General features: G+C 42.7%; 1 protein-coding gene across 1 annotated transcript in view; it reads right to left on the bottom strand.

Moving 5' to 3' along the window:
• The window catches only part of LOC124622836 (lachesin-like), a 689,013-nt gene that overhangs the window by 191,955 nt on the left and 484,460 nt on the right, over positions 1 to 12,598 (bottom strand). The window contains exon 2 of the mRNA XM_047148627.1: positions 10,898 to 11,108. Coding sequence (XP_047004583.1) covers positions 10,898 to 11,108 — 211 coding nt within the window. The remainder of the gene's footprint in view (positions 1 to 10,897; positions 11,109 to 12,598) is intronic.

The following is a 12,598-nucleotide window of genomic DNA, read 5'->3' on the forward strand; positions in this document are numbered from 1 at the left end:
ACTAAGTAATGAGGGCACATCCTGACCCATATTTTCCTGTGCAGTTCACATATTCGTAGCAGACCATTTAGACTTAATTTGAGAGGAATTGATAACGATTGATTAGAAAACTGTGAGGTCTGTTTCATGGGTAGTATCATGTTACGTTCAGTACCATGGAATCATTTCGCATACATGTTGATTTCCCTCCAAAAGTAGGCCTTTAGTGTGAGTAAATAGCCATGTCGTCCAAAGAACATGAGTTGGGGCGTCAATATTCTTTTTCCATTTCACATGGGTCCGTTCCCACCATTATGCCGTGGCGTACCGTCATTATTCAGAATTTCTATAATTAATTTAGCACTTTGGAATATCTTCGATGTGTGAATGGGATTTGGACCAGGCAAAGGTTATATTCACTAAGTGGCTCGCTGAGAGTTGCCTTCATTATTATTTAATTAATTATTTGCGTTATTCGTGGCCTAGTTCAATTATAATCCACCAAAAGGAAGTGAATTTGTCATTAGTCAGAATTTATGATTCCATCGGCGTATTCACCTCTCAGTGTAATGAGGTGAAGAATATATGCCGTCGTGCTTCAATTACAAACTGTGACTTGTGACTAGTAGATGATGGAAGTTCAAGCTGAACAGTTCTGGTTCATTTATGACCTAACATCACTACGAGGAAGTAGCAGTTCCTTCACTCAGTAGCCGCAAGAGCACTCTTTGACTTTACTTTTGCGTACTGAGAGTTACGACTATTTTCACTGGACTCTTCTTACAGATTGCAGAGCGACAAGTCAGGGCTTGTTAACGATTATTATAATTGGAATAATTACGGGGATTTTTGTCAAAGCTCCGTTATTGTGTGGTTTTGTCTCTGGGTCGGTAATGGGTTCTTGAAGCACTCAAGCTTCCTCAGGACAGTCCGCTTATTAAAAACCTGCTCCGGAAGAACATAAAAACAGGAGGATAGGAGAAATGCCACAAGAGGCTACAAGAGAGCCGTTCTACATCACGAAATTTCGAGAGAGTACTTACCGAGAAGAGTCGGACAACATACTACTTCCACTTATGTCCCGCGAATAAACATAACGAGAAAATTCGAGAAATTATAACTAATACAGAAGTTTACCGACAGCCAATCTTCCCTCGCGCCATTCACGAATTGGGGGGATTGTTTAGTGATACGAGAAGTACATAGGTGTAGATGTAAATGGGAAGGCATTGTCTTGTTACAAGAAGCTTGGTTGCCATCTTTATAAAAGAGTTACGTATTGGAATACGCCACGTGAGACAAAGTATTGTGTCAAACATTTATAGTGTTTGTAATATTATTGCTTACGTTTATTCGTTCCAACAGCACGTCTGTTCGCCTAACGTAAACGTGCAAATTCACCTGTGAGCCAGTGGTTCATGAGAGTCTGACACATGGAGATTCAGAATGCAGGACCACCCTTATAAAATGAACCCATATCGAAGAACACCTTTTCGTATCAAATCGCCAAAAAGAACTTCGTACATTTGGAGAATCGTTACATATTTTTCCATCAAAAGCGCATTCAAGCTTATCACAAATGAAGGTCATTCGTTTAATTTAATTGTAGTTTCATTTTAGAGTGTCTTCTCCATTTGTTTTTCAGAGCAGTATAAACAAATAATCTGAAATTACTGCAACTCCAGTACAGTAATGCTTGTTATGGTTCTGAGCGAATGAAATGTAAACAGCACCTTACATTCCGACATACAGTATGAATTGAGCAAGAAACACTTTGTTTGAAAAAGTTGAGTAGATTCGTTTCTAGCATTGTCAATATTACTTGACAACGTCGAAGAAAGTTAAATGTACAGTACGCAGCTTACAAATATAACGCACCATAATTTACGTAATGTAATAAGTACTGAGTCAACAATTTACCATTGTATGTGTCGATTTGTGTAAAATAAGGCACATTTTCTTTCGGGTAGTTTTACGTAGAAAACACAATGTGAGAATAATAAAGCTGCCCCAAAAGGGTTTTCCGCAATTTGTGACAAAATAATAAAATGAGCAAAGAGACCCGAAATTGCACCGCTCGTTAGCTGTGACATTGGAAATAGAAAGATCGTTGCGGCAAAAATTTATAATAAAGTCTTTTGGCTCTTTACTCACACACATTTTCTGTTGTGCCTTAGTTAAGCTTCTATGCTAACTTGAGCATGTTCAATCTTATCGTTGGTTTCTAAAAGAAGCGACATTTTCAATGCGTGCTCAAGATATTTGTCTCTAAAATTGAAACGCGACAAGCAGTCATGCAAGTAACATGTTACCTCGAATATCTGAGAGGAACCGACTGCCGCCTGAAGCATACTTTTCCTAAAATTGCCGAAGCCGTTTCCCGCAATGATGGTGAAAGGCAATCTGTTGTTTTGATACCCGTCCTAAGTTTTGACAAGAAACGAAATACAAACACAGCTGGCGAACAAATCAACAAAGGGCTAAGGCAAACAGCGAAAAAAATGGAGCAGCTCGCCATGACTGTTTTCGGCAGAAAAAAAAGAGAAGTCTGAGAGGGAAAAAATGCCGTATTCATTCACTCTGATTTTTCTGCGGTTTCCTGATTTTTGAACAAATAGAAAACAGCACTCCCTTTATGCATATGCCTGATTAAAATTTCTCTCTTGATATAGGCTAAGTGCCATAAATTTAGTTGAAAATCTTTGTATTCCCACAGTCAACAAATGCTGTTTGTTAACTCAATGAATGCGATCTAAAACATAGGCAAATAGTGAAGCGTAAACTCCGTTACATTTTAAACTGTTCATTTACTAGGGGGTTCCATTAATTCGAATTCTGGTGTATTAACTTCTTCACCTATAGATATATCTCCCGCTCTTTTATTTAGTTTGGGTCATTACTTGGTTCAATATTCAAGAAGAGAATTAGCCTATACCACTGGACAGAGAAATGAAGCTCATTCCTCATTAGTCTCACTTATGGTAAGGATGTAACTTCAGCCGGCCGGGGTGGCCGAGCGGTTTTAGGCGCTACAGTCTGGAACCGCGCGACCGCTACGGTCGCAGGTTCGAATCCTAACTCGGGCATGGGTGTGTGTGATGCCCTTAGGTTAGTTAGGTTTAATTAGTTTTAAGTTCTAGGGGACTGATGACCTCAGAAGTTAAGTCCCATAGTGCTCAGAGCCATTTGAACCATGTAACTTCAGACAGTGTCTAATTTTATTATAGCCAACATACTCGTCTTGAGAAATACAGCAACAGTATTCATATTAACGATAATTCTCATTTATTGTTCAGGGTCAGCTGCACATTTTTAATTATATTTAATGCTTCGATCACTCTGGATCATCTTCAGATCCAAGCAAAGTAAAACTAAATATGTACCACATAAACGAAAAACTTTCAAAATAATTTTTGTTTTCATAGTTTCGAAGAAGACCTTATGACTTTACACTTTCTCACTTTCAATATCTTAAGATACTAATTTAGTATTCGTTACTTTAGTTTTAAATTTTATAATCCATTATTTTATCCCCATTTTACTGTTTTACGCATCCATTTTGGTATTTATAGAGAAATTTTTTAACTTAGTTGACTTTTTGCAAGTTTTGTAAAAGACTTTCTCTTATTAAACCCATAGCATACCTGCCAGTATTCCCCCCTTCCCCCTTTCCTTGCCTTTTTTTCCCGTCTCTTAATCCCTCTCACGCCATTTGGCAGTTTCACTATTTTATGCCGTTTACAATTTACATACCCATTGTTCTACACTATTAGTGTTTCAACGATAATTTCACATAATTACACGTTCTATGTTAGCACGGCCCCTCCTGTTAAACTCATGACACCCCCACAATCCCCTCCTGCTTCCTTTCCCCTGTCCCAAACACACTCACTCCATTTCCCCGACCACCCCCACCCCCTCTCCGCTACCTTCAATATATGATTACTTAAAGCACTGACCGCGATTGCAAAACACAGTGCTGTGATATGTGGTTCTGCGTAGAAAAGACGGGTTGCTGACGTAACTATTTAGATCAAGTCTACATTTATGTACAACTCTTTTCCTTTTTACTTGTTGTAAAATTTTAGATTATACATATTTATTTTTAGATTTTTTTTAGATCTAAAGATGATGCAGAGAGATAGAAACATGTAATCTAATATAAAATGTGAACCGAGACGGACCAATCAACGAAAATAATTTTAAATCTAATTACACATTTAAAGTCAGGAGCGGATGAACGGACTGGCAGAAGTGGAGCAGTGATTAACACACTGCACTCAAAATTGGGAAGACGATGGTTCAAATGCTCCTCCGCACTTCATAATTTAGATTTTCCTTGGTATCCCTAAAACGCTCCAGGCAAACACTGGGATGATTCCTTTGAAAGGGCATGGCTGATTTCCTTGTGTCCTCTCTCGTGTTTGAAATTATCCGAGTTCGCGTTTCGTCTCTAATGATGTCGAAGTCAACTAGAAGTTAAACCCAAATGTTCCTTCCTTCTTTCCGGATGAAAAGTGACGGAAGGTGGGGTGTCATGGGGAGTCACCTGGAATCTCCAACTGGTCTCGATGATCTGCAAGTCACAATTTTGTGTTACATCTACATCTACATCTATACTCCGCAATCCACCTGACGGTGTGTGGCGGAGGGTACCCTGAATACCTCTATCGGTTCTCCCTTCTATTCCAGTCTCGTATTGTTCGTGGAAAGAAGGATTGTCGGTATGCTTCAGTGTGGGCTCTAATCTCTCTGATTTTATCCTCATGGTCTCTTCGCGAGATATACGTAGAAGGGAGCAATATAGTGCTTAACTCTTCGGTGAAGGTATGTTCTCGAAACTTTAACAAAATCCCGTACCGAGCTGCTGAGCGTCTCTCCTGCAGAGTCTTCCACTGGCGTTTATCTATCATCTCCGTAACGCTTTCGCGATTACTAAATGATCCTGTAACGAAGCGCGCTGCTCTCCGTTGGATCTTCTCTATCTCTTCTATCAACCCTATCTGGTACGGACGCCACACTGCTGAGCAGTATTCAAGCAGTGGGCGAACAAGCGTACTGTAACCTACTTCCTTTGTTTTCGGATTGCATTTTCTTAGGATTCTTCCAATGAATCTCAGTCTGGCATCTGCTTTACCGACGATCAACTTTATATGATCATTCCATTTTAAATCACTCCTAGCCGGCCACGGCGGCCGTGCGGTTCTAGGCGCTGCAGTCCTGAATCGCGGGGCTGCTACGGTCGCAGGTTCGAATCCTGCCTCGGGCATGGTTGTGTGTGATGACCTTAGGTTAGTTAGGTTTAAGTAGTTCTAAGTTCTAGGGGACTGATGACCTAAGATGTTAAGTCCCATTGTGCTCAGAGCCATTTTTTGAAATCACTCCTAATGCGTACTCCCAGATAATTTATGGAATTAACTGCTTCCAGTTGCTGACCTGCTATTTTGTAGCTAAATGATAAGGGCTCTATCTTTCTATGTATTCCCAGCACATTACACTTGTCTACATTGAGATTCAATTGCCATTCCCTGCACCATGCGTCAATTCGCTGCAGATCCTCCTGCATTTCAGTACAATTTTCCATTGTTACAACCTCTCGACACACCACAGCATCATCTGCAAAAAGCCTCAGTGAACTTTCGATGTCATTCACAAGGTCATTTATGTATATTGTGAATAGCAACGGTCCTATGACACTCCCCTGCGGCACACCTGAAATCACTCTTACTTCGGAAGACTTCTCTCCATTGAGAATGACATGCTACTTTCTGTTATCTAGGAACTCTTCAATCCAATCACACAATTGGTCTGATAGTCCATATGCTCTTACTTTGTTCATTAAACGACTGTGGCGAACTGTATCGAACGCCTTGCGGAAGTCAAGAAACACGGCATCTACCTGTGAAACCGTGTCTATGGCCCTCTGAGTCTCGTGGACGAATAGCGCGAGCTGGGTTTCACACGACCGCCTTTTTCGAAACCCATGCTAATTCCTACAGAGTAGATTTCTAGTCTCCAGAAAAATCATTATACTCGAACATAATACGTGTTCCAAAATTCTACAACTGATCGACGTTAGAGATATAGGTCAATAGTTCTGCACATCTGTTCGACGTCCCATCTTGAAAACGGGGATGACCTGTGCCCTTTTCCAATCCTTTGGAACGCTACGCTCTTCTAGAGACCTACGGTACACCGCTGCAAGAAGGGGGGCAAGTTCCTTCGCGTACTCTGTGTAAAATCGAATTGGTATCCCTTCAGGTCCAGCGGCCTTTCCTCTTTTGAGCGATTTTAATTGTTTCTCTGTCCCTCTGTCGTCTATTTCGATATCTACCATTTTGTCATCTGTACGACAATCTAGAGAAGGAACTACAGTGTAGTCTTCCTCTGTGAAACAGCTTTGGAAAAAGACATTTAGTATTTCGGCCTTTTTTTTAGTCTGTCATCCTCTGTTTCAGTACCATTTTGGTCACAGAGTGTCTGGACATTTTGTTTTGATCCACCTACTGTTTTGACATAAGACCAAAATTTCTTAGGATTTTCTGCCAAGTCAGTACATTACGCGTGATAATTGGTCAAATACTCGATAAAGATAAAGCTTCATCGGAGATTCCGTATCAAACTCCTCCTGGTCGTTGTCCAGAAAATTTCTTAAGTAAGTCGCCAAAGTACGCCTGAAACTGACAGTGTGTAAATAAGCCGCGCGACATTAATTCTGAGTCTGAGACCTACGGTTGTGTGATTTTGTAACGCAGTGACTTTGTTAAGTGCATAACGCACTTGGTGAGGCCGCAACATCTGTCCTGACCCGTCCCCACCACAAAGGAAGAGAGGGAAAAAAAATTAATCCATTACCTCTGACCACAGATTCGGCTCCCAACGAAATTCCGAGTAAACTGATACCGAACAGAGACCAGACGGTCAAGTAATTAACTAGTCGTCAATCTTAATTACGCAGTTAGTGCTATTAAACTAATTTTCCGATGTTCGCAGACGCTAACGAGGTATTGTCTGAATAGATGATTATCGATTCAAAGGGGCAGGTTGACATCATAGTTTATGTAAAATAGGAAACGCTTAAGACGGCGAAATCTAACTTGGTTCCCTGGCCATTATATCGGATCGTCGTTGAGGCTACGCGGTGGCGGAGACATACAAATTCTCCCGCTTTCTGGGAATCCGTTAACTTTGGCCAACCCAACTTGAATGTACGAACTTGGCCGCTCCAGTTGACCAGAACGGCAGAAACGGCAGAACTGTTAGGTGGCTACAAGGCCGTTTTGTATACTGCGGAGAGATCAGTCGAGTGCATGCCACGTCGTGTTGCGGCACTTCTGTGTGGTCGTGGGGGCCCTACGCTATATAAGGCAGGTATACCAGTTTCTTTGGCTATTCAGTGTATAAACTGTGCTATAACCAACCAGTGGTGACTGGTGGCCAATGCTAAATAGAAACATACAAATCACACCAGGTTTGTCAATAACGTCAATTAGGTGCTGGCTGCATGGTCTGGGTCTACAACGACTAAAATAATTAGAAGTCGTTGTACTTAACTGGTTGTACAGCATTCTTCTTGGCTGCATACATATAATTATAAAAAAATCGCTATTAAGACCTCACTTAGGCCTTGTTAGAGGTTACTTCCTATCAGCTGAAGGCTATGCTACTTTGCTACTAGACGTCCAGAGCAAGAGTGGACAAGAGCTCGCTAGAAACTTGATACAAGCCGCGGATCGGCGTTAGGGGTGGTGGTCGCGACTCGCGGGTCCAACGATACGAATACGGACCGCGGTCGATAACTGCAACCCCTAACAAGTGTGGTATCGAACGTTGATACCACATAATTGTCCAAGTAAATTTTATTTTATGTGACACCAGTGACAAACTGATGGTGTTATTATCTGTCATCATGATTTTGTGTTCAATTCATAGTGTTAATATCTGTCGTCACGATTTTAAGTTTACCTAATATAATGGTGTAAATTCTTTTAAGAACTTTGTGATGGTTCGCCGACCGAAACTGGTTGGTAAGTAAAGTACTGTATCAGCAGTTTGAGGTGGTAATCATGACATTTTTTTAAGCTCATAGAAAATGTGGGGGACTGCTTGAAACAGCGACACAGCAACCGAGAAACCCACCTCTTGGTAGCTATTGGGTACCTAATCTTAAATAAGAGGCTTCATCGTGATATGGTGCGCCTACAGAACTGTGAGACCTCTTCCCTAGCGAAAGTGAGGCTATAATGAGTACACAGTATGAACATGATGTCTCATGGGGTTGTCTGATTTTAGTTCAGTGCCCTTACGTAATTAGTTTTACAGTAATTAGGTGCTGACTGTACTTTATTTCAGTTTTGCTGCAATTCAGCTTCAGCTTCGTCGCACTTGCTCCTCCAAAATTTGCAGAATCTTTTCTGGTCCCGAAGCAAACAAAATAATGTCATTGAGCCGTGGTAAAAATTGCTGTTTTGAAGAGGGCGCCGCAGCGCGTAGTGTGAACCAGTAGCCCTCCGTTTCTGGCGGTGGCGCCGCTGTGGCAATCGCAGCTTTTGTGTCTCCCTCTAGTAGACACGTGCATTTAAGGGGCGCCAGTCGGTCAGTCTGGGTCAGTCTCTCGTCCCCAGCTTGCTAGTCTGTCTCTCGTCCGCATTTGTTAGGCAGTTAGTGTCTGTCGTTCGGATCAACCTTTAAAGCCGTCAAAATGAGTCTTTCCACTCCGCCAGTAAGAGAACTCAGCGAGTGGTCGCCCGGTCGGCGCTTAGTTCCTTCACGTGAGTGCGCGTTAGGCTGCCAGTCTGCTCGAGTTTGTTCAAGCAATGGTCATTGGCGGTTGGATCGATCAGTTGGTCGGTCGCGCACTGAGACACTTGTCCGTCTTGAGCGACGGCGCATGTGAGGTCGCCACGTGAGTCCATTGGGCTGCGGCTTATAGCGAGGGGTAGTGGCTTCGCGGTCGACACGAGAGCCAACCCATGAAATCAGTCTGGCCGGTGCGAGCTGAGACGCCGTGAGACGGGAGATCGGCGCGCCTTCCTGAGTCCGTTGAAGCGGCTACCAGCGGACGGTTCGGTAGAGAGATTTAGGGGTGCTGCGCCAGGTCTTCTCCAGAAATCGCAGTTTATTAGAAGTTAAGTAATTGGTGATATCTTGTTTGATTTATTGTTAAATTGTACTTGTTTTCCTGGTGAGATCACCAGCCGTTTTGCTTTGGGGTCGTCCGACCATTCTTCTCCGCCCTTCCCACCCGCGGGAAGGTGGTTGTTTATAAATAGGGTAGTCCGTTTTTCCCTTGTGGAGCAGGGGCGGGTTAGAGCAACCTGCAGTTCGGGTTGTTCGGTAATCTCCCTATCAATCTACCGTATGTTCGTAGCTGCCTCTGTCATGTTTGTCGGATTTGGTGTGTTAACGAATTTATTACTTGTAGTGTGTGTCTGAGCAGGACTTTGAGGTTTTATTCTATTGAGGTTATAAATATTTAATTTATAACATGCTGCTACAAAAGCAGCTCCAACTCTAACTAATACAATCCTAACAATACCGCGCTAACCAAGCGCGATAACAGTACTGATAAGGATCAATCGCATAACCTAAGTCGCCTAACCTATATATTTTTGTGCAACACGAGCCTGGTAATACTAGAGCTCGTGTTGTTGCACAGTCGGCTGCTGCTGGAAGACTGACTAACGCGCGAGCAGCGTGGCGTACCAGTCCTTATCAGCTCTTATCTTGCGCAACCGGATGTGAATTATAGTGCAACACGAGCTAAGTAAATATATAGGACGCTGTAGCAGAGGCAGTGAAAAATTCAAAGTCCCAATTTAGGACACGCGCTGCTCGACGCGTACCACATATCTAAATATACGTTTTGATCTTTGATATTACTGCCTATGATCTTGAGAGGTGGTATCTATGTACTGTAGAGCATCTTAACTATTGTTTGGGCTACCTTGTAGAATTTTGTATAAGATTGCATTTCATGGGTTTTTATTTAAAAGATCATTTTAGTATATAAAGATGCCACCCTTTCACCGTAAGATTTTTCTTAGAAGTTAAAATCAAGTTGCACCTACGGTGGCAAGGTTAATATTTTAATTGTTAGTGTTTTGTGCCGTTTCCATGCCTCTTACGGGGGGTGCATGGTTTGTGTGGTTGTGTAGATTGTTATAACTCTTGTTTAAAGTTACCTGTTGTGCGGTTCTAGGCGCTACAGTCTGGAGCCGAGCAACCGCTACGGTCGCAGGTTCGAATCCTGCCTCGGGCATGGATGCGTGTGATGTCCTTAGGTTAGTTAAGTTTAAGTAGTTCTAAGTTCTAGGGGACTGATGACCACAGATATTAAGTCCCATAGTGCTCAGAGCCATTTGAACCATTTAATTAGTTCTAAGTTCTAGGCGACTGATGACCTTAGAAGTTCAGTCGCATAGTGCTCAGAGCCATTTGAACCATTTATCTGTTGTGTTGCTGATTTGCACCAGTGTAGTCTGTCAGAGGCTGTGGTGAGCGGTCGTAACTACGATCGTGTTAAAAGGGAGCGGGAGGGTTCTCTGCCCGAAAGCTCATACAGTCAAAACTTGTTTCTTTCTGCCTCTGAATAAATTGTAACTTTGATATATAGAGCGTGCTTTCTGACTATAATTTTAAATCTGTTTCTTTTAAAAAATGCTTTTAGACACTCTTAAAGTGAATAAAATTCCCATTTGTTAAAAGGAATTTGGTTATGATTTCATCAGTTACTCCTTGGCAACTACTTCCATGCTTACATAGTGTGATTAAATGTGTTAATGTTCTTGATGAATCGCTAGTAAATAAAATAACTTTTTAAGAATATTCTTTGAAAATAAATCACGGTTCAGTCATCTGCAAACGGAAGGCCAGACACGCGCGCCGGGTGGAACACTGGTCGGTGCCGCGCGCCTACCTCTGACGTGCAGGTGCACGGGCAGGCTGAGCTTGGGGTCGGTGTTGACCTGGCACTCGTAGCGGCCGCCGTCCTCGTGCCGGACGCCCACCAGCCGCAGCGTCCACGAGTCCGGGTCGGAGCCGTGCAGAACCTCGAACCGAGAGTCGGACGTGTACGTCAGCACGCCGGAGGTCAGGATGTGCAGGTCCCGCGACCGGATCCACGACACCTGCGGGCAGCAACAAACCAGCACTGAGAAATGAGAGGCGCCAAACATGCAGTCAACTGAACACAACTTCTGGAGGTAATTACATGATGTTAGAGAATATTTAAACTTCCACATTCGCTCCAGCCAGCTTCGGAATTCTGAACTTTCTCTTTTCTGAGTAATCTGTGCATTCGTTGTAGACATACCATATGGCTTACGTCAGTGCGGTCATGCGAGACACAGCTGGCCCTCTTTGTGCATGATATACAACAGGCTCTAGACACCGGCTCCCAGGTTGTCAGCTCCAAGCATTCACTGCGGGACACAAAGATATTGAGCATCTTTGGTCGGAATTTAAGGGTATTGTCCACCATGTACTAGAGAAGTATAGCGGAGGGAAAGGATCCACCTTGGTACAACAATCATATTAGGAAGTTGCTGAGAAACCAGAGAATTTTACACAGCCGTTTTAAGCATAGTCACTACCCCGCTGAAAAACAGAAGTTATGCGAAATGATAGCAGCTGTCAGAAGGGCAATGAGAGATTCTTTTGATGAATTTGAAAGCAATATTTTATCTGCAGGTTCTAAAAATAACCGCAAAAAATTTTGGTCGTATGTAAAATCTATGAACGCTACAAATAATTCAATACCTTCCCTTGCTGACAGTTCAGGTAACGTAACTGGTGACGAGAAACAGAAGGCCGAAATTCTAAACCTAGCTTTCAAAAACTCGTTTACGATAGAGGACTGCAATACCATTCCCCCTTTCAATTATCGAACAAACGAAAGGATGGCTGCATAGTGTTTAGTGTAGCTGAGATTGTAAAACAGTTAAGACAGTTAAGATCCTCATACGCCAGGATGGCATCTGGCCCAGACGGTAACCCCGTAAGATTTTATGTTCACTATGCTACAAATACAGCACCATTCTTATCCGTCATCTGTCAGAGATCATTGGAACGGCGGAAAGTTCCACGAGACTGGAAGAAGGCAATCTATAAAAAGGGTAGAAAATCGGATGCACATAATTATCGGCCACTTTCACTGACACCGATTTGTTGTAGTATCATGGAACATATTTTGTGTTCAGACATAATGACCTTTCTAGACTCTGAGAAGCTCATCTGCAGAAACCAGCTCGGTTTTAGGAAACAGCGGTCATGTGAGACACAGCTGCCCCTCTTTGTGCATGACATACAACAAGCTCTAGATACCGGCTCTCAGGTTGATGCCAAATTTCTCGAATTTCGAAAGGCGTTCTACTCAGTTCCGCACTGTCGCTTGCTCCAAAAAGTGAGCGCTTACGGTCTATCCGATGACATATGCGTTTGGATAGAAAGTTTCTAACAGAGAGCATTATATCGTCCTGAATGGGGTGACTGCAACAAAAAGATGCGTAACTTCAGGTGTGCCTCAGGGCAGCATAGTAGGTTTACTGCTTTCTACGGCTTACATAAACGATCTGGTTGATGGCATTTACAGCTCCATTAGACAGTTTGCCGATGATGC

This window comes from Schistocerca americana, chromosome 7 (assembly GCF_021461395.2).
Source record: "Schistocerca americana isolate TAMUIC-IGC-003095 chromosome 7, iqSchAmer2.1, whole genome shotgun sequence".
Taxonomy (NCBI): Eukaryota; Metazoa; Arthropoda; class Insecta; order Orthoptera; family Acrididae; genus Schistocerca; species Schistocerca americana.